The sequence below is a fragment of the Anoplopoma fimbria genome, chromosome 7 (genome assembly GCF_027596085.1).
Source record: "Anoplopoma fimbria isolate UVic2021 breed Golden Eagle Sablefish chromosome 7, Afim_UVic_2022, whole genome shotgun sequence".
In the NCBI taxonomy this organism is placed as follows: Eukaryota; Metazoa; Chordata; class Actinopteri; order Perciformes; family Anoplopomatidae; genus Anoplopoma; species Anoplopoma fimbria.
The window spans coordinates 2528771-2548829 of NC_072455.1; the positions used below are offsets into that span (position 1 = coordinate 2528771).

The 20059-nt window shown below is 34.7% G+C and overlaps 2 protein-coding genes across 4 annotated transcripts; both read right to left on the reverse strand.

The window, feature by feature from the left end:
- Positions 1-603: 603 nt before the first annotated feature.
- On the reverse strand, positions 604-5815 carry LOC129093651 (uncharacterized). 2 transcript variants are annotated; one of them, XM_054601731.1, is made up of 4 exons: positions 5732-5815; positions 2972-3027; positions 2467-2826; positions 604-2267 (listed from the first exon to the last, which is right to left on the reverse strand). In XM_054601731.1, exons 1-4 carry the CDS (start codon positions 5755-5757, stop codon positions 1942-1944), a joined length of 768 nt encoding a protein of 255 aa, XP_054457706.1. In that variant the 5' UTR covers positions 5758-5815; the 3' UTR covers positions 604-1941. The 2 variants fall into 2 exon arrangements, with proteins under 2 accessions (XP_054457706.1, XP_054457705.1); XM_054601730.1 differs by having other exon boundaries at positions 604-2270.
- A 2260-nt stretch (positions 5816-8075) lies between these two features.
- On the reverse strand, positions 8076-11726 carry LOC129093652 (uncharacterized). Of its 2 annotated transcripts, none has more exons than XM_054601733.1 (4): positions 11661-11726; positions 9965-10020; positions 9460-9819; positions 8076-9233 (listed from the first exon to the last, which is right to left on the reverse strand). In XM_054601733.1, exons 1-4 carry the CDS (start codon positions 11684-11686, stop codon positions 8893-8895), a joined length of 783 nt encoding a protein of 260 aa, XP_054457708.1. In that variant the 5' UTR covers positions 11687-11726; the 3' UTR covers positions 8076-8892. The 2 variants fall into 2 exon arrangements, with proteins under 2 accessions (XP_054457708.1, XP_054457707.1); XM_054601732.1 differs by having other exon boundaries at positions 8076-9236.
- Between the last annotated feature and the right edge of the window lie 8333 nt (positions 11727-20059).

Consider the following 20059-nt stretch of genomic DNA (forward strand, 5'->3'; position numbering starts at 1 on the left):
TCTTGAAACTAGAGATTGAGACCATAAACTCATGTTTACAATGTTTACTGAGGGAATAAATCAAGAGAGAAGTAGAGTCATTTTCTCATAGACTTCTATACAACCAGAGGAGTCGCCCCCTGATGGACAGGAGAGAGAATGCAGCTTTAAGATACTTCAGTATTGGCTTCACTTTTCAGAACCGTAAGATTGACGGCTGGTCTCGTCACATGATCAAAGAAAGACTTGACATTGGAAAACATAATTTCACATCTGTACATGACAAAAGTAAGAAAGAAAATAATCAAGTTTTTCATTAAATTTAATAATTTTTCATAACTCATTCATAATTTTTAAAGATTATGTAAAATAAGCATGTAATATGTAATAGATTGCTTCTGACTCTTTTCCCCCCCAACATTTAAAACATAATGTACTGTCTATATTTACACCCCTTCATTAAAACAGTGTTTACCCTCCATACTGTGTACTTTTGCACATTCTATCCTCTTTGTGTCAAAAACTCGACAACTTATGTATATATATATATATATATATATATATATATATATATATATATAATGTCTAAAACATAAACATAACTAGAATGCTTTATAATCTGCTTATAGCACTTTATTATTATAGTTTCATCATCATACATATTCAAACAATAATTATAACTCACTTTACAAAGACTTAAAAGGTCAAGTATAATACATACATCTTGGTCGCTCACTGCCATTTGTTCTTTTTGCAAAGTGTATAATACTTAAAATGTAATACATTCTTATCTTTTTATTATGAATTATAATCCCTGTTTTGATGCACTGTATGATGCTTTCTTTCAAGTACACATACAACGAACAAATTACAGCTAACAGACAAAATTTTAATAAAACAGCAACAGTACATTTGAATTTAAATGTTTTGTTTTTTTAAAAGGTCTGTGTAAAAGCTGCTTATAAACTCTGTGCAGAGTGTTTTTGTAATGCTTGACAATAAAGCACATTGTTCAGATACAGCAGAAACACAAAAACAACACAAAAAAAGGATGCCGCAGCAACCAAAAGTAAAGAAATAAGATAACATCAACTTTTGCTTTGTCAAGTAAACAAGTCACTTAACCAAAATAAAAAGATGAAAACTATTTCGTATCATGGCGTCTTGAAGCTTCATGTCCTTTCAAAACAGCTGTAACTAAAAAGACAATGACACCATAAACCGTTGGTAATTTATTAACAACTGAATGCCACTGTTGGCCACATGGAGAAATACCAACCACAGTCAAACAATATACTTTGTCTCAGTAAGAAATGTAACTTGTCCTTTTGGGCTATTAATTGTTCAAAGTGCAGAACGTGACAATTCAACCAAATAAAAATGGAGCAAATTAAACAACAACAAAAAAAAAGACAGTATAACAATATATTTTATCTCAAGAAGAAATGTTGTTTTTTTTTGGTTCGTTAGTTAGTAAAAATAAAGAAAAAAATTCACACAAACCTCTAACACCTCCCTTCCTCCGAAATCTATGGAACCCCCCCCCTTCCAGATATCTTTTTTTAGTTACTTGTTCCATGCTGACTTGAAAAAGCTTCTTTTTTATACAAAGAGTCCATTGCGATTTTATTATCCAATACACTGAATGTTGATACGGTCATGGAAATCTTTAAAACTGTTATTGTTCTCGTCGTTGTTGTTCTTATTCTTTATGACATTGTCGCCCACCCTCGCCATCTCCTTGTCTAAAAAGTGTACGTATACTATAACATTTTCATTTGATGGTTTCATGTAAAATGATCATACTGAGTGAGTGCATTTAGTTTAGTAAATAAAAATGCACTTGTTGTAAGTCACTTTGGATAAAAGTTTCAGCCAAACGAATGTAATGTCAAGTGATGATTCTTAGATGTTGCTATGGTTACCTGTTGTTATAATTAGCTGCCAGTCACAGGAGAACTACTATTCTTTCTGTTTAAATTTTGATTCTAGCACTTTTCTGGCATTAATGGTTAAATTTTTTAAAATGGAACCATTTTCTGAGCCGGGAGCAGCATTGGCATCTGAGCCGCTCTGTTGTTCATTGCACCAAACTACAATGCTCGTACCTATTTTACCATTGTATAAACGGTAACAAACACCCAGCAGAAGTCCTGCTACTAACAGTCCCAGTCCACAGTAGAGGACGATCCATCCCGGACTCTCTGGTTCTGATGGACTTCCTGTCTTGGAAGCATCTCTTCCTCCACTTGCTGTGTTTGGTGTCTCAGGTTTGGGCCGATCCCTCGCTGCTGTAAAGAGAACAAACAAGTCCGTGTCATTAATGTGAAGAAAAAACATCTCACTAAAAAAATAAAATGGAATATCCACAATGGATTAACATATTTCCCAGATTCTGCAAGACGGAATTTCAAAGATTCTTGATTGTGGAAGTCCATGGGTCTGCTGATTTGAGCTTGATGAGAAGGTTCTACTGAATAGACTCACCTGTGACATTGAGGCGACATTGGCCAGAGTTCCACCCATAACCTATGTTAACTCTACACAGGTACAGACCCGAGTCAGCAGTCCTGAGTCTGGACATGTGGAGTCTGAGTCGTCCTTCTCTGAGGACGTCTTTGTCAAACTGGACTCGTCCTGAAAACCATTCATGCTGAGACTCTGGAACCTCGAGATCTTTATGTAGGTCAAACAGGGCGAAGGGTCCGAGATCAGTTAACAGTTCACAGAAGATAAAAATGGACTTGGAGGAACCGTCTGTTCTGGGTGAGAACGTCCATTCCAGTGTGATGTTGTGGTTCTCCTCTGCCTGATAGGATCTCTGTCTCACATTCACTACAAATGATCCTGTTGAGGAGACAAAAGGAGCATGATGTAACAATAACTCCAGTGTTTGTTCCCTGACATTTTAAAGTGGAGGTCATGAAGTGTGTCAGTGAGGCTGAAGGTGTGTTTAGTGTGTGTGGATCACAAAGTGAAGCTGTGAACTAACCAGAGACACAGGAGGTCAGTGTGATGAGCAGCAGGATGCTGCAGATCATCTTCTCCCTGAGAGAGGAGACAGAGGAGAAGAGTCATCAACGCATCACATCACAGTTCATTACATGTATAAGAGAGGCAGAATTATACAGTCTGGCTTTATTCAGTCATTACAACACCTGATCCTGTTCATCATCCCTCGTACCAGAGAACGCTGACTTTTTAGTCGCCTGATGGTCAGCTTCCGGTTCCCTCGTCTTAAAAGTCAATGTGGTTTTTTTTAATGCTTTTTTTGGTTAAATGCCTGAAATAAAGTCTGTGATTGACACAAGCTTAAGCTATTTAAATATTTGTCCTTTACCATATAAAATACGCCAGTAAATACCCCTCTGGTAGCTTTTTGTCTTAACAAACGACTTAACAAACGTCATCACGCAGACCATTGGGTCTTGCCTTTAGGTCGGTAATGATAGTGTTTGTTAAACGACTGGATATTGGGCTATTTCCACTGCTCCTTTTTTAACAGTCAAACTATTTAAATATGAGCTCATACAACCACTGGATCTTGTGAGGCAAACAAAGCCATTCCTGCCCCATTCACTCACAAATTTTGTGCATGAAACACTTTGACATTTCTGCATTCTGGTTATTTTTTCTGCATCAACTTATGGTTGAAAAGTTTTTATTTATATGAAGAAAAACACTTAAATCAGGCACCTATTCAAAATATGGAAATATTAATTGAACATATTGCAGTAAGGGGCTGCACGGTGGTGTAGTGGTTAGCACTGTTGCCTCACAGCAAGAGGGTCCTGGGTTCAATTCCCAGGCTAGACAACCTTCTGTGTGGAGTTTGCATGTTCTCCCCGTGTCAGCGTGGGTTCTCTCCGGCTTCCTCCCACAGTCCAAAGACATGCAGGTTGTCATTACTGATTTTGCCTCTTCCCCAGAGTTCTTGTGCTTTCTCGCCTCGCAGGTTCCCAGGAATCGGGGTTATATTTGGACTGTCATCGTGCCACCTGCTGAGGCCCTGCTGACACCCACTACTACTACCACTATCATTATTAGTCACATTACTATTATTATTGCCTGTACTATTACGCTTATTGACTTGCTTGTACCCTGGAGTCTTTGTGCTTTCTCGCTTCGCAGGCTTCTATAAATCGTGGCTGTACCTGGACCGTGGTCGTGCATCCTGCTACGGCCCTGCTGACACCGACTGCTACCACCATTATTATTATTACTAGTCACATTACTATTACTATTACCTGTACCATTAAGCATTTTAGCTTTACTTCCACCCTGAAGCCCTTTTTGCTTTCTCGCTCTGCAGGTTTCCATGAATCGTTGTGGTACCTGGACCGTAGTCGTGCCTCCTGCTGTGAGCCGACTGACACCCACTGCTACTTCCATTATTATTATTAGTCACATTACTATCCCTATTTTCATAATTATAATTCTACTATAATAATTGCTGCTGTTATTATAAGTAGTCTTATTATATGAATCATATACATTGAATGTGTTGTATCTCTGTTATGCTGCTCATTCTGTACACATGACATCTATTGCATTCTGTCCATCCTGGGAGAAGGATCCCTCCTCTGTCGTTCTCCCAGAGGTTTCTTCCCTTTTTCTCCCTGTTAAAGGGTTTTTTTAGTGGAGTTTTTCCTGTGCCGATGTGAGGATGTCGCATGTGTACAGATTGTAAAGCCCTCTGAGGCAAATTTGTAATTCTGCGCTATACAAAATAAACTGAATTGAATTGAATACTTTACCGAATAGTAAACGTCCTTTCTGACACTTGAAAGCAGGCTGCACGCTCTAACACGCAAGTTACTAAAATATAAAGAACCACTTGTGTTTATTGTAGATTTCCTGTTGTTAGAATGTCTTCCTCTCACAGTGTCATTGTAGTTACTAATGCATTCTTTTAAAGCAGTGTTTGGGGAATCTACTAGCTTTGCAAGTTTACTTCACACTGGAAGAAGTTGTACTACAGCAAAGCTACTTTGTTAAACTTAAAAAGTAAACGTGACATGAAATTCTATAAAAAGATGTAACAAAAAGTCACATGCCAGCAAGAAAAAAAAGCAACTCAACTGAGTTTATTGCAAAAAGGTTCCCACTTGTTTACAGGGCATATATAAAATAAAATATTAATAACATTAAACACATTAATAATGTTAATAATATTAACATATCACGTATTTTAGATCACTTCCTTAATCACATTTTTACAGACTGGCTTCTATGCGACTTTTTTGACATTTATTTTTATTTTTAATGTGATTCTTTTTATATGTATTTATTTAAATACTTTTTTTCGCTTATTATTTCCTACTTTATGGAATAGAACACGAAAATTACTCAAATATAAAGAACCACTTCTGTTTATTGTAGATTTCCTGTTTTTAGTGACCGGGACTCGATCTCCGGACTTCTTATGACTCTTAGTTGATAAACGACGGAACAAATCAACATAAATAACATATATTAAAGAAAATGCTTTTAAGTCTTCCTCGTGTATATTTGTTTGGATGATTATAAAATGAGTTGCTGGCGTTCAGAGTGTCGGGACTTTAAATAAAGTGAAGAAGAAGGAAATGCAACTTCCACTGCGATCATAGTTCCTGAAACTTAGGTGTAAAAAGTAAAAAAAGGAGGTTACTCACTGCAGCAAACAAATATCTCCTGTTAGTTTATATAGAATTTAAAGATACAGTATGTAAATATGTAAATATATATATATATATATATATATATATTCTACCTTTGTTTGTAGGTTCTGTTTGTCATTCTGCCGTCCAGTGGAGAGAGCTATTGTTTGTTTCTGAGCTCAATCAGGGGGGCGGGGCCACAAATTTACTTTCGTTTTTGTGAGCAATACTAGTAAAGACATGACTTTAAAGGAATGTCTTCCTCTCACAGTGTCATTCTAGTTAATTCAATTCAGTTTATTTTGTATTGCCCAGAATCACAAATTACAAATTTTTCTTGCTGGCATGTGACTTTTTGTTACATCTTTTTATAGAATTTCATGTCACGTTTACTTTTTAAGTTTAACAAAGTAGCTTTGCTGTCGTACAACTTCTTCCAGTGTGAAGTAAACTTGCAAAGCTAGTAGATTCCCCAAACACTGCTTTAAAAGAATGCACTAGTAACTACAATGACACTGTGAGAGGGAGACATTCTAACAACAGGAAATCTACAATAAACACAAGTGGTTCTTTATATTTTAGTAACTTGCGTGTTAGAGCGTGCAGCCTGCTTTCAAGTGTCAGAAAGGACGTTTACTATTCGGTAAAGTATTCAATTCAATTCAGTTTATTTTGTATAGCCCAGAATCACAAATTACAAATTTGCCTCAGAGGGCTTTACAATCTGTACACATGAGACATCCTCTGTCCTTCCCTCACATCGGCACAGGAAAAACTCCCCTAAAAAAACCCTTTAACAGGGAGAAAAAAGGAAGAAACCTCTGGGTCATGTGTACAGAATGAACAGCATAACAGAGTTACAACACATTCAATGTATATGACATAAGTGATTCATATAATCAGAGTAGTAAGTAGAGTAACGAAGGAAAAAATGAAGACTACTTATAATAAAAGCAGCAATGACTATAGTAGAATTGAAATAATGATAAAGGGAATAGTATTAGTAATGTGACTAATAATAATAATCACCACTACACCACCGTGCAGCCCATATATACATTTATATATACATTATATATACATTTTTCAGAACAGGTTATTTTGTAATATTCAGGATATTAGGACCTGTTTCTTATGCATAAAGAAAAATGGCCAGTTGACATATGGTGTAAACCAAAGTTACGAACTTATTGTCTCATAAAGAATAACTATAATGCAGAACTTTATGCTAAGTACAACTTAAACAAAAGACAGAGATCCCTATGTGCACAGTTACACTCAGGAACATTAGCACTAGCCCTAGAGTCCGGTAGGTTTCATTCCACTCAAGAGGACAGAACCTGTTTGTTGTGTGAGCTGGGTGAAATTGAAAATGAGGAGCACTTTTTGTTTTACTGTCCTGTCTACGAGGACATAAGGGATGTCCTCTTTAGTAAAATGACATCCATTTATGTTGATTTCTTTTGGCTGGATGATTATGTAAAACTCGAGTTGTGTTTTAGGAAAGGAACCTTCTATGTAGCAGATTTTATTTGCCAGGCCTGGGAGAGAAGGCAGAATGTTTTGTTTAAGATGGAGCGATGAAGCAACCGGTTGTTTTTGTAATCAAATGTGACTTGATGAGATGTGGATCCACTGCAGCTGTATTGTTGGTGTCTTGTAAACCCATGAGGGTTGGGCACGTTCTGTACATGACACTAAAATAAAAAAATATCTATCTATCTATCTATCTATCATATACATAAATTGTATAATATTATCTTTTTCTAATGAATTATAATCCCTGTTATGAATCATTGTATGATGCTTTTCTTTCAAGCACACATACAACTAAAGAATGACAGCTAACAGACAAAATTTTAAATAAAACTCACTCCCTCTTTATGTATTAATCTCCTATTTATGCACATTACTGATTTTGCCTCTTCCCCGGAGTTCTTGTGCTTTCTCGCCTCGAAGGTTCCCAGGAATCGGGGTTATATTTGGACTGTCATCGTGCCACCTGCTGAGGCCCTGCTGACACCCACTACTACTACCACTATCATTATTAGTCACATTACTATTATTATTGCCTGTACTATTACGCTTATTGACTTGCTTCTACCCTGGAGTCTTTGTGCTTTCTCGCTTCGCAGGCTTCTATAAATCGTGGCTGTACCTGGACCGTGGTCGTGCATCCTGCTACGGCCCTGCTGACACCGACTGCTACCACCATTATTATTACTAGTCACATTACTATTACTATTACCTGTACCATTAAGCATTTTAGCTTTACTTCCACCCTGAAGCCCTTTTTGCTTTCTCGCTCTGCAGGTTTCCATGAATCGTTGTGGTACCTGGACCGTAGTCGTGCCTCCTGCTGTGAGCCGAAACTTTGCAAGTTTACTTCACACTGGAAGAAGTTGTACTACAGCAAAGCTACTTTGTTAAACTTAAAAAGTAAACGTGACATGAAATTCTATAAAAAGATGTAACAAAAAGTCACATGCCAGCAAGAAAAAAAAGCAACTCAACTGAGTTTATTGCAAAAAGGTCCCCACTTGTTTACAGGGCATATATAAAATAAAATATTAATAACATTAAACACATTAATAATGTTAATAATATTAACATATCACGTATTTTAGATCACTTCCTTAATCACATTTTTACAGACTGGCTTCTATGCGACTTTTTGACACACACATACAACTAAAGAATGACAGCTAACAGACAACATTTTAAATAACACAGCAAGTGTAGATTTTGATTTAAATGCATTTAAAAAAAAGCTCTGTGTAAAAGTTAGAACTGTTTCTAAACTCTGTGCAGAAGGTTTCTGTGAACTGTGCTTTATCATTTGAGGTCAGTGTACATAACACTTCATTAAGTTAAGTTAAAAAAAAAATGTAAAAACACTCCTCTTATCTTCTCTTAGTGTAGAACTTGAAGCAGTTCAGCATAGTTGGTTTTAGTTTATTTGACTTTTCAAGTTAAGTTTTGGCTAATAAATGTAATGCCATTGTTGGCAGCATTGAGAAATGTCAGCCAGAGTCTAACAATATATTTTATCTTAATAATAAATGTTACTTGTTTAGTTTTTTGGCTCCTAAACATAGTAAAAAAATAAAAGAAAACTCAATACACAGTAAAAACAAATATATAATAAAATTCACTTGTTGTAAGTCACTTTGGATAAAAGTTTTAGCCAAATGAATTTAATGTCAAGTGCAGCTTCATAGATGTTGCTATGGTTACCTGTTGTTATTATTAGCTGCCAGTCAATGGAGAACTACTATTTTTCTGTTTCCCCGGTTGGTTGTGAAAATCCTGAATTTGATCCATTTGCTGAGCTGTTAACTAATTCTATCTCAGAGGCACATGAGTTGTTATCTATCTGAGAGGCAGCTCTAATGTACGGAGCTACAATGCTCGGACATCTTTCACTCCGGGAATGCCTGAATAAACGGTAACAAACACCCAGCAGAAGTCCTGCTACTAACAGTCCCAGTCCCAGTCCACAGTAGAAGACGATCCACAGTAGAAGACTCTCTGGTTCTGATGGACTTCCTGTCTTGGAAACATCTCTTCCTCCACTTGCTGTGTTTGGTGTCTCAGGTTTGGGCCGATCCCTCGCTGCTGTAAAGAGAACAAACAAGTCTGTGTCATTAATGTGAAGAGAAAACATCTCACTGAAAATATTAAATGGAATATCCACAACGGATTTCATAGATCCTGCAAGAATAAAAGTGAAAGGATTCTGGATTGTGGAAATCCACAATCATTTTCTTCTCAGCTTCTTTTTAATCCAGAAAATCTGCTGATTTGAGCTTGATGAGAAGGTTCTACTGAATAGACTCACCTGTGACATTGAGGCGACATTGGCCAGAGTTCCACCCATAACCTATGTTAACTCTACACAGGTACAGACCCGAGTCAGCAGTCCTGAGTCTGGACATGTGGAGTCTGAGTCGTCCTTCTCTGAGGACGTCTTTGTCAAACTGGACTCGTCCTGAAAACCATTCATGCTGAGACTGTGGAACCTCGAGATCTTTATGTAGGTCAAACAGGGCGAAGGGTCCGAGATCAGTTAACAGTTCACAGAAGATAAAAATGGACTTGGAGGAACCGTCTGTTCTGGGTGAGAACGTCCATTCCAGTGTGATGTTGTGGTTCTCCTCTGCCTGATAGGAGCTCTGTCTCACATTCACTACAAATGATCCTGTTGAGGAGACAAAAGGAGCATGATGTAACAATAACTCCAGTGTTTGTTCCCTGACATTTTAAAGTGGAGGTCATGAAGTGTGTCAGTGAGGCTGAAGGTGTGTTTAGTGTGTGTGGATCACAAAGTGAAGCTGTGAACTAACCAGAGACACAGGAGGTCAGTGTGATGAGCAGCAGGATGCTGCAGATCATCTTCTCCCTGAGGGAGGAGACAGAGGAGAAGAGTCATCAACGCATCACATCACAGTTCATTACATGTATAAGAGAGGCAGAATTATACAGTCTGGCTTTATTCAGTCATTACAACACCTGATCCTGTTCATCATCCCTCGTACCAGAGAACGCTGACTTTTTAGTCGCCTGATGGTCAGCTTCCGGTTCCCTCGTCTTAAAAGTCAATGTGGTTGTTTTTTTTGGTTAAATGCCTGAAATAAAGTCTGTGATTGACACAAGCTTAAGATATTTAAATATTTGTCCTTTACCATATAAAATAGGCCAGTAAATACCCCTCTGGTAGCTTTTTGTCTTAACAAACGTCTTAACAAACGTCATCACGCAGACCATTGGGTCTTGCCTTTAGGTCGGTAATGATAGTGTTTGTTAAACGACTGGATATTGGGCTATTTCCACTGCTCCTTTTTTAACAGTCAAACTATTTAAATATGAGCTCATACAACCACTGGATCTTGTGAGGCAAACAAAGCCATTCCTGCCCCATTCACTCACAAATTTTGTGCGTGAAACACTTTGACATTTCTGCATTCTGGTTATTTTTTCTGCATCAACTTATGGTTGAAAAGATTTTATTTATATGAAGAAAAACACTTAAATCAGGCACCTATTCAAAATATGGAAATATAATTGAACATATTGCAGTAAGGCTTTCAGGCGTTCTGCGTATTTTCCTGTAGATCAACGGTTTTTCGTGTAATGTTATCTCTGCTTGATTCATTTTCAATAATTTGTAAACTTCTGGACGAAGATTTCCGCTCATGTTGAAAACGTTCTGCACATTGAAAACCCTATTTTGAGAAAAGACAGTTGTTATATTAAGAGAATAAAGTCATAATATTTCAAGAAAATTTGACCTGCCGTATAAAAGCGAAACTAACATCTCACTGCTGTGTGTCTTCCACACCCCTGATAAAGTGCAGGCTGCATCCACTTGATAATACATATTCAAACCATTCCATAAGCACCTTGCAATTGCAAAATATATAAACCAACTCAAATAGTAAGAGTTTGAGATAACTCAAAAATGTATTTTGGTGTAGTTTAACACAGTTAGAATGCCAAAAATCATAAAATAAAGAAGAACATTTTTGAATTTCTTTGATAATTTCTTTTACAAAAATTGGAAAACAATGTTATCTAAATATTCAACATTTTTTCAAGTGTCCACAAATGTTACTAATGTAGGAATAATGGAATTGAGGTTCTACGTTTTACATATAATGAACTATTTACATTTCTGCAACCTCTCCTCTCTGCTCTGTGTAAACAGCCTGCAATTCACTCAAATTTCACAGAATTACTGTCACGTGACTGTTGGCCTCACGAAAGTCAATCATGGCGTCATAGTTGCGTTGAGAAGCTCAGAATTTTATGTTTTTTACAGAATCTGATTAGAGTAAACGGTTTATTTGCAGCAATTTTCCATGTGGTTACTTTTTGTGATGGGCTCAGTCATTACACGTGATGTGTTCACTGGCCGTCGGAAAGATAAATAAGGAGGGTACTAACTGCAGCAAAGAAATACCTCGTGTAAGTTTATATAGTATGTAAAGATACAATATGTAAATATATATATATATATATATATTTATATATATGTCCTACCTTTGTTTGTAAGTTCTGTTTGTCATTCTGCCGTCCAGTGGAGGGAGCTACTGTTTGTTTCTGAACTCAATCAGGGGGGCGGGGCAAAAAAAAAACGCAACAAATCAACATAAATAACATATATTAAAGAAAATGCTTTTAAGTCTTCCTCGTGTATATTTGTTTGGATGATTATAAAATGAGTTGCTGGCGTTCAGAGTGTCGGGACTTTAAATAAAGTGAAGAAGAAGGAAATGCAACTTCCACTGCGATCATAGTTCCTGAAACTTAGGTGTAAAAAGTAAAAAAGGAGGTTACTCACTGCAGCAAACAAATATCTCCTGTTAGTTTATATAGAATTTAAAGATACAATATGTAAATATGTAAATATATATATATATATATATATATATATATAATTACTTTTTTTCGCTTATGTCATTCTTCTTCTTATCTATTCATATTTATTTAATTAATTCTTTTTTTTATCAGTGTTTACATTTTATCTTAGTTTGTCTTGCTTTTTTTTTGTTTTCTCTTGTTATGTTTCCTTGCTTTTGCTTTGCTTTGTCCATCAAAGGTTATAAGTAAAATAAAAAAAATATAAATATTATCTGTTCATTTTTTTATGTCTTTGTAAAACACTTTGAAACTTGTTTTGGAAAAGTCTTATATTGATAAAGTTATTAGAATAATTATAGTATCTGTTATTCCTGTAATAGCTGGAGTTGGCCTCTAGGTGGCGACAGAAACAAACACCAAGAATATCTCAACAACTATTGGATGGATTGCCTTGAAATGTGGTTTATTTCTCTTGTGGTTCAGGATGAATTGTTATAATTCAAAAGATGAGATACTCTGACCTTTTGGGGCCAAACTACTGCAGCGATTTTGTTTTTCAAAATAAAGGAGGATATAGCTTGAGCATATTTCTGATAGAGTAAATTGTATGTAACCTAATTTAAACACTATCTGTCAACTTATTTAAGTGAATTATCTCAGTCTTCACCTCTTGGCTTTTTCAGGTTGTTACATCTTAATATTGAACAGATTTACATCCAATATTTACATTTGAATATTAGTATTTTAAGTGGGATCTTAGGCCATAAACAAAAAGCAAATATTTGGTTTTAAATTGACTAATTTACACACATGTATTAAAGTTTAAAGGTTATGTGTTATGTGTTATCTGTTCAATTTAATGTAACTTTGACACAAGTTTTATCTGTTTAAATTGATTTGTTTTCCTATTTGAAGGAAATAACACTTATTTGCATCTTCTGCTTGAAAGGTAAAGTACAAGTACCTGAAAATACTACTAAATTGCAGTATTTGAGTAAATGTACTGCACTGGGCTTATGATTATTATTATTATAATTATTATTATTATAATTATTATAATAATTATAATTATTATTATTATTCATTATTATTATTATTTTATTTGTTTTCTTCTGTTCTTATTGTTTGTTTGCTTTGTATTAATTTGCATCTTATTGTTTGAAAAGTAAAGTACAAGTACCTGTATACTAAATTGCAGTATCTGAGTATATATATATATATGATATTATTATTAATTATTATATATAATATATATAATTATAATTATTATATTATTATATATATAATATTTTATTATTATTATTCATTATATATATATATTATATATATATATATATATATATAATATATATATATATATATATATATATATATATATATATATATATAAATATATATATATATATATATATATATATATATATATATATATATATAAATATAAATATATATTTATATATATATATATATTATATTTATAAAAAAAGAGGCACGAGAGCTTGTTGGAATGTCTCGTGCGACGCGGGGAGGCTCGCGTGGCGGTTGAGGGCGACGTGGTGACGTCACAGGAAACGTGACGTGACGTTCACTGCCGAAGATCGTCTGTGTGAAGAGATGCTCCTCCGTTTACATGGTGCGTGGAAACACCGCGGGAGTTATAATAATAATAATAATAATAATCCAATTTAATAATTATTTACTATTTATGGGAGGTTATCATTTATTGTTATTGTTATTTATTATTATTTATTATTTGTATTATTATTATTATTATTATTGTTATTATTTATTATTATTATTATTATTATTTATTATTTTTTTCTTAATTATTTCTTATTTATTATTTATTATTTCTTATTCATTTTTATTATTTATTATTTGTTATTTTTTTATTTTTTTATTTTTCTATTTTTTTATTTCATTATTATTATTATTTATTGTTATTGTTATTATTATTATTATTGTTATTTATTATTTTTTAAATTATTTATTATTTATTATTATGTGCACATTATGTTTATTGTTTTCTTCTGTTCTTATTGTTTGTTTGCTTTGTATTAATTTGCATCTTATGCTTGAAAAGTACCTGAAAATACTACTAAATTGCAGTATTTGATGTAAATAATTATACTGCACTTATCTTTATTGTTTTCTTCTGTTCTTATGATTATTATTATAATTATTATTATAATAATAATAATTATTATTATTATTATTATTATTATTATTATTATTATTATTATTATGTGCACATTATGTTAACTGTTTTCTTCTGTTCTTATTGGTTGCCTGTTTGTTTGCTTTGTATTAATTTGCATGCTACACTTGCTCAGCACTTTAAATGTGCTAAACAAATACAATGTGACTTCACCAAGAAGCTGCAGAAAATGCAAAATACTGAAAGTAAATTGCACTTAAATGCAGTATTGTGAGTCCATGTAGCTGCAGGCTGCAGACATGTGGCTTGTTCACTGTCTCTGTGATGCATTTTCACCATTTGAGGATCTTTGGTTCTCTCTCTCTCTCCTCTTTCTGACTGGAAATAGATCCAGCTGGGTTTGGTCTGGCAATCATCGGCATCCTCTGCCAATTCCACCAAAATAAACGGACAATATCGACGTTTTGCGACCCTTAACTGGAGGATTTATTGCCATTTTTCCCCTTGAATTTACCCCCTGCAGCCTGCATATACAGGCTTTATTCATATTTATATTTTAATTCTTATTTATTCCCTATTTAGTTGTCCTCCTCCACTGAAGTGATGTCTGTCGCAGGGTTGAAGAAGCAGTTCCATAAAGCCACCCAGGTGAGAATAAACCAGACAGTTCACCTCTTTATGTTTATAATAGAAAACTTACATTATGTATTTATACCTGACATTAAAAGTAAACTAAAATTAAAATAAAAACCACAAATATCTTTATAAAACGTGAGTAAATCACATTTAATTCTGGTTTTTGACACATTTTGAGAATATTTATATAGAAATTATTGAAAAATCCAGGTTTTAAAATATATATATATATATTTAAATATATTACTGTAATTAAGATATCTGGGTGATGATGAACGTGATGTGGGTATGAAATCTGGGTATCAATAACAGGGTATACCCCGTCACACACACACACACACACACACACACACACACACACACACACACACACACACACACACACACACACACACGTTGGGATGTTATATTATGTAACAGAATATGAGGTGTGTTCAGAGCCAATTCCCAGGGAATTCCCTCCACTCCTCCGTTCACATCCCTCCATCATCCCTCAAATCTTTAAACCTGTCTGTCCTCATTTTAAACTTCCCTTCCATCCCTCCATCATCCCTTTTCTTTTCCTTTACACTCCTCTTTTTAATATTTCCTATAATCCCTCCATCCCTCAGCCACTCGTCCCTTTTACATCCTTCCTCTAACATGGTTTTGTTTACCTACTATATATTTTTCTGATCAAACATTTATTCAGAATCAGAATCAGAAGCTGTTTATTGCCAAGTACGTTTACACACACAAGGAATTTGGTGCATTATGAATAAATAACAAACACAGTGCAATAATAAAGATTTCATTTAAAAATAGAAAAATATGAAAATATACAATAAATTATGGTAAACAAATAAGAGTATGTTAAAACGGGTATATTATAATCATAACGTTGAAAGTTGTCGTGCAGCGTTTTGCTTTTATGACGCCATCAAACACTGAAGGATTTGATAAGTTTGACTTATTTTGTTGAGCTACACCGATATAAACATATTTTAGATCATTAACTTGCATATTGGCTGTTTCGGATACCAATCTGATGCTTTAAAAACAAAACAAACAAAACCATAAATATAAACATATGGCATATAAACATTCTTTATTTGACTAGGAAACAAATTATTGTATTTTTTTATAAATATTTGCTTTGATTAATAGTTCAAATTATGTTTTACAAGATGCTTAGAGCTAATGTTATAGGAAGTTTTGTATTTATATTAATGCTTATATTGTTGTGAAAACATCTCCTTTAAACAAATGTATTTATTCAAGATTCTCACCAAAAACTACATTTTACAAGTTACAATTGAACACATCATAATAGAGTTCTAATTTCCTTTGTGCAATACTATTTTTTAATAAATGGAGCTTGAACGCATCATATATGGAATTAAGATTTTTTTGGTAGTTGACACCAAATTTCAGGATTTAAATTGGCATCAGTAAAAAGATTGAATGATTAATGGTCACATGTTCATCATCAGTTCAGTTAAAGACAGAAACTAAACTGTTACTCTGACATAAATTCACTCAACTCTTTAATTAAGTAGTTTTATAGGTTTGTAAGTTCTTGTTATAAAGCCTAGTTATGATAAAACATCGTTCTTGGGATAAATATAGTAGCATCAGAAAGCCTAGTATGGATAAACACATTTTTTTTTTTCTGATTGAACCTCCTCTGAGCCGTCTGAGAGTATAAATCAATGAAAACGTTGTTTATTTCACACTTCTGTTCAGTAACGTGACCCTAAACGCCTCACCGTCGTCATTAAAACTGTAAAAAGAAACCGGATCAACGCGGATCGTTTCCTTTCATGTCTGTCATGTCTTTTTTCTCTCCCCGACTGTCAACAGTAAAAGAAATTCCTGCGCATTTGTTGCGTTTGTCAGACGAAGCGATGCTGATAAAGAGAGGAGATGATGTTTATTGATCCCTGAGGGGGAAACTGGGTCACTGCAGCAGAACAGAACAGGAAGTAGGAGGAAAAAAGCAGCAGAGACAGACAGAGAGTCCTGAAGGCTCAGACAGGAACTCTGAATTGCTACACTGAAGTATTTACTTGACTATTTTCTTTTCATGCACTTCAGAAGGGAACATTTCAAGCTTCCAGCATCATAAATGTGATTTTCTGCTTTTTTTGTTGTTGATAATGTTAATAACGTTAATGTTTTAGTAATAATGTTGATGTTTGGACTAATCAAACATTGTTTAGGTGTCAATTTGGGCTTGGATTTGATTAGCTAAGGTATGTTGCTAGTGGGTACTTTATTAATGTGGCGAGGGAAATTTATTCACGGATAAAAAAAACTAACAAGTTTTGGAAGTAGGACTGTCTGCAACTTCGGTGAAATACACTCGTGTAGCGTTAACATCATAGACTGTTTGTAAGAAGTGGGCGTAGTTGTCATGATGTCACCCGTTGGTTTGTGGAGTCCGGCATTTTGACCATCTTGGGTTTTTGCAACCAGTGAACAGGAAGTGACCATATTTGGACTGAGGAGGAGTGACATAGAGACGCCGTAAACGTCTCTGGTGTCGACCTGTCAATCAGTGTGTAGCCCCGCCCTAAAGCATCCCCTGCTTTATGGTCTGTTTGACTCTAAATGGAGCATCATTTACTAAATGAACATCATGCTGTATTGAAGAAGACTTGAAACTAGAGATTGAGACCATAAACTCATGTTTACAATGTTTACTGAGGGAATAAATCAAGAGAGAAGTAGAGTCATTTTCTCATAGACTTCTACTCTTTGCAGACGACATTCTGAACTACAGAGCCCTGAAGCTCCGCCCCCGCTTCTGCACAGAGCGCTGTGTGCCTGTTTATTCAACGTTTATTAATAATGAACGTGTCGTGTTTCCAAATTGCATCAAATTTGACATTGCATTCCTTCGGGTTCCCAGCAACACACCCACCAAATGTGAAGTAGATCAGATGAGCGGTTCCCGAATTATGCAAAGGACACACTGACAGAGATTCATGTTCAATGTCTTAGTTTAGCGTGTTAGCATGCTAACAGTAGTTGGCTTTATTAAACTTTAAAAGAACATCTCACCCAGTGCATTGTGGGAAAATATAGATTATCAGCAGCCTTTTCATTTTATATATATATATATATATATATATATATATATATATATATATATATATATATATATATATATATATATATATATATATATACATATATATATCATATTGATCGGGTCACAAATCCAGATTCTGTGTTCATAAAGGATTAAAACCAGTAGACTTGTGTCACACAGGAGCAATGCAAAAAAAAAGCAGTCACATGGTTGATGGAGCGATTGCGTCTTTCTGCGCTGAGATGTCAACAGTGAGATGGCGAGGCCCGAAATAGATCCGTGAATCAACAGCAGACATTAATGGAAAGAGATGTGGGTGGGGGGGTAGGAGACGTCAGAGAGCGTAAGAGAGGAGAGAGAATCTATCTGTTTCTAATCTTATCTATCTGTGAGATTTGAACCTCTTCTCTCCGGTGTTGACTAACAGTCGAATGGCCGCCGTGATCCAGTTCATCATCGAGGGTTATTCATGGTTATGCAGAGCAAACGGAACTGTAACCGGGGGCAACAGGGTGGATGTTTTGTAGCAGAGGTGATGGATAATTACAGATGATTATGTGCAGTGCTTGGCCCAATACCTACTTTCTAGCATTTTAGAGTAAATGCAGGTTAAAAGATGTAATTAGGGATGAAAAATAACACGCTGAGGAGTGTGTTAATGTGGAATAAATTGGTATAATGTCGACAAAACAATGACATCATGGTGGAAGAAACGGGTTTAAGTTCTGACTTAATTTCCCATCAGCCCCGTTATTATTTTCCCTAAAGTGCTACAACTTGTTCAATCATCCTCACCCTCTTCTTGCCCCTAGACAATGCTTTTATTCTGTTTTGTGCAGCAGATTTCCCTCCAAATCCTGGACGTTTTCATTAAACTTACATCACATTGAAAACACAGAACATACGTGACAGCATATGGAGGATGAATGTTGCCAAAATAATACATAAATAAATAAATAACTCATAATTAAGTTAATATGCCAGTTAATGTACCAACCATTATTATTTTAAACTGTAGGCAGTCATTGATTGATATAATGTGAGGTGAATTGATTCTTCTTTTTTTTCTTCATTAATGCCCCTATTTATATAATTTTCTATTTTTTAATTTTTTTAAATTACTTGTAAAATTGATTCATTTATTTTTGCATTTATTTTTCATACCTTTTTAAATTTATTTTCCAATTAATTTATTCATTTTTAAATAAATGTATTAATTTGTTAATTTTTGTATTATTTCCCCTTTGCATTTTCTACTTTTTTATTTATTATTTTATTTTTATTTATTTCCCCAAATGTATTTATTTCTGTATTTAGTAAACAATTAGAAGCAAATAGAAACTTTTAGTAAAAATAGAATTTTACTGATTCTAGCTTTAAGGAAAATGTACATAAAAATAAGTATATACTTAATATTTCCTACATGCAAATAACATATTTCTGTTTCTATGTTTATTTATTTAAGACAACATTCTTTTTTTTAACACATGTAATCGTGTCAGTGATCCAGAGTGTATTTTCGAGGCATAGTTTTTCATTTTGTATTTTCTGGAAGATAAAAGTCAGTGTGAGTGAGCGCTCTTGTTTTCTGATCGGGGCTGATTGGCCGAAACCACGTCAACAACCAATCAGATGTGAGGACTGAGGCGCTTTGGGAACATTAAAACTTGATATGAACGCCGACTTCCTGTCCGCCGAGACCTGAATGTAGGACACATCTCAGCATGAGTGTTTTTATACGTTATGGTTGTTGTGTTTTCACCGATGGATGATGAAAAAAAAAAACTACAGAGATAAGTCACAGCCGCCCTCGGACCAAGATGGCCGCCGCCGCCGCCAGCACAGGCAGGAAATGAGACACCTCGGTCTCACCTGTCTGAATAAAACATGAGCGAGGGAGAGATCAATGATCAGATGTGCATAAAGGAGAGAAGGAAGGGAAGAGGAACTAAGGCATGTTAGTAAGAAGGACTTCCTGTTTTCTGATCTGCTCCTTTTGTTTAATTTGCCGTTGATGCAAATCGAGAATGTCCACCTCTTTTGTCATTTTGTTTTCCTTCCTAATTGCGTCTACTTTGCATATTTATTTATGTTTTATGTTTATATATTTATCAGTTAGATCTACTGTCAATCAAAGCAACTCCCTAGACAATAATCTTGTATGTGCTATGGCTGATCTAAAGGTCATTTAATCTATATTTGTCAATA

Bases quoted from the DNA above. Each gene is read 5' to 3' on its own strand.
- LOC129093651 (XM_054601730.1), bottom strand. From the start codon at position 5,757: ATGACAAACAGAACCTACAAACAAAG. The intron at 2,827-2,971 runs GTTAGTTCACAG...TCTCCTCAACAG, and splicing joins ACTGACCTCCTGTGTCTCTG to GATCATTTGTAGTGAATGTG. The intron at 2,271-2,466 runs GTGAGTCTATTC...TTCTCTTTACAG, and splicing joins ATGTCGCCTCAATGTCACAG to CAGCGAGGGATCGGCCCAAA.
- LOC129093652 (XM_054601732.1), bottom strand. From the start codon at position 11,686: ATGACAAACAGAACTTACAAACAAAG. The intron at 10,021-11,660 runs GTAGGACATATA...CTCCTCCCTCAG, and splicing joins AACAGAACTTACAAACAAAG to GGAGAAGATGATCTGCAGCA. The intron at 9,820-9,964 runs GTTAGTTCACAG...TCTCCTCAACAG, and splicing joins ACTGACCTCCTGTGTCTCTG to GATCATTTGTAGTGAATGTG.